The 1,197-nt window shown below is 33.5% G+C and overlaps 1 protein-coding gene across 1 annotated transcript; it reads left to right on the forward strand.

Moving 5' to 3' along the window:
- Nucleotides 1-27: 27 nt before the first annotated feature.
- On the forward strand, nucleotides 28-783 carry TRIADDRAFT_62597 (uncharacterized protein; the record flags this gene model as incomplete). The annotated part of the gene is made up of 4 exons (XM_002118533.1): nucleotides 28-68; nucleotides 168-280; nucleotides 385-565; nucleotides 666-783. The coding sequence occupies 4 exons, from the start codon at nucleotides 28-30 to the stop codon at nucleotides 781-783; spliced, it is 453 nt and encodes a 150-aa protein (XP_002118569.1).
- Between the last annotated feature and the right edge of the window lie 414 nt (nucleotides 784-1,197).

Genomic DNA, 1,197 nt, shown 5'->3' on the forward strand with positions numbered 1-1,197 from the left:
AATTGTGGTTCAATTTGTTATAACGGTATGCGTGTCTTCGTTGCTTGTAATAGATATTCCAAACTCAGGTAGAAAGTTAGTCAGGTAATAAGCATCGACAGCTTACGTAATTATGATACTATTTACGACGTGCCGTAAAAATTTATTATAATAATCATTTCTATTAGACTGGATTATAGACAAGAGTGGGATGCTGATTTTCGTAAATACTTGCAAGGACTTGATAGAATTAAGCCTGTCATACTTTGCGGGGATTTAAATGTATCTCACTTGGAAATTGGTATAGTACTTTTATGTTATGTCCTTGCCATAGCTGCTCTTCAATGCCTGATGTTCATTTCTACTATTACTAGATAACTGAAGCGAATTGTAAATTGATTTTAGATCTGGCTAATCCGAAAACAAATACAAAAACTGCCGGATTCACTAAAGAAGAAAGGGAAGGATTTGGGAAATTATTGGATTGCGGATTTATTGATACTTTTCGTCACTTTTACCCAAACAAAACTAGTGCTTATTCCTTTTGGAGCTATATGTCCAATGCGAGATCTAAAAATATTGGATGGTAAGAAATTTGAACTATTTTGCCGTAACTTCTATGCCGAAAAACGATCGGTATTTGTAATATTGAACTTGTTATCCGTTTGAATATTTTGTACGTATAGGAGACTGGATTATTTTGTTACTTCCAAAAATTTAATACCAAATGTAGCAGATAGCATCATCCGTTCAGAAATTGAAGGCAGCGATCACTGCCCGATTGAACTACTTCTGCAAATATAAACGTTGTCCTGCATTTTTTATATCTATCAAATTTTTATCATGCCTAAGGATGTTGAATGTTCAAGTGTAAAGTTTGCATTTCGCAAGCAGTCATTTTACTACGTTATTCGTAGAATGATCAATGAGAACTCTTAGTTAATATTCTACCATTGCACTATCGAGTAAAAAACACATTATATGACTTCTTATGAGATTACTTTTCTAGTTCTAGACTGACTTCTTGCAATAGAACGTTGACAGCGATAATTTGCCGTAATTGTTAATATCTTTCCTTTATTCTTTTTATTTTTATTGCGGTATCTTCAATGGCTGCTTTCATCAGTTTGGTAATATGTATATTGTTGACAGTCCGTAGAATGCAACATTTTTAAATTATTACCGCCGCAACACTAAACGTCAACAAGCATCATTGCA

This window comes from Trichoplax adhaerens, genomic scaffold (assembly GCF_000150275.1).
Source record: "Trichoplax adhaerens TRIADscaffold_173 genomic scaffold, whole genome shotgun sequence".
Taxonomy (NCBI): Eukaryota; Metazoa; Placozoa; class Uniplacotomia; order Trichoplacea; family Trichoplacidae; genus Trichoplax; species Trichoplax adhaerens.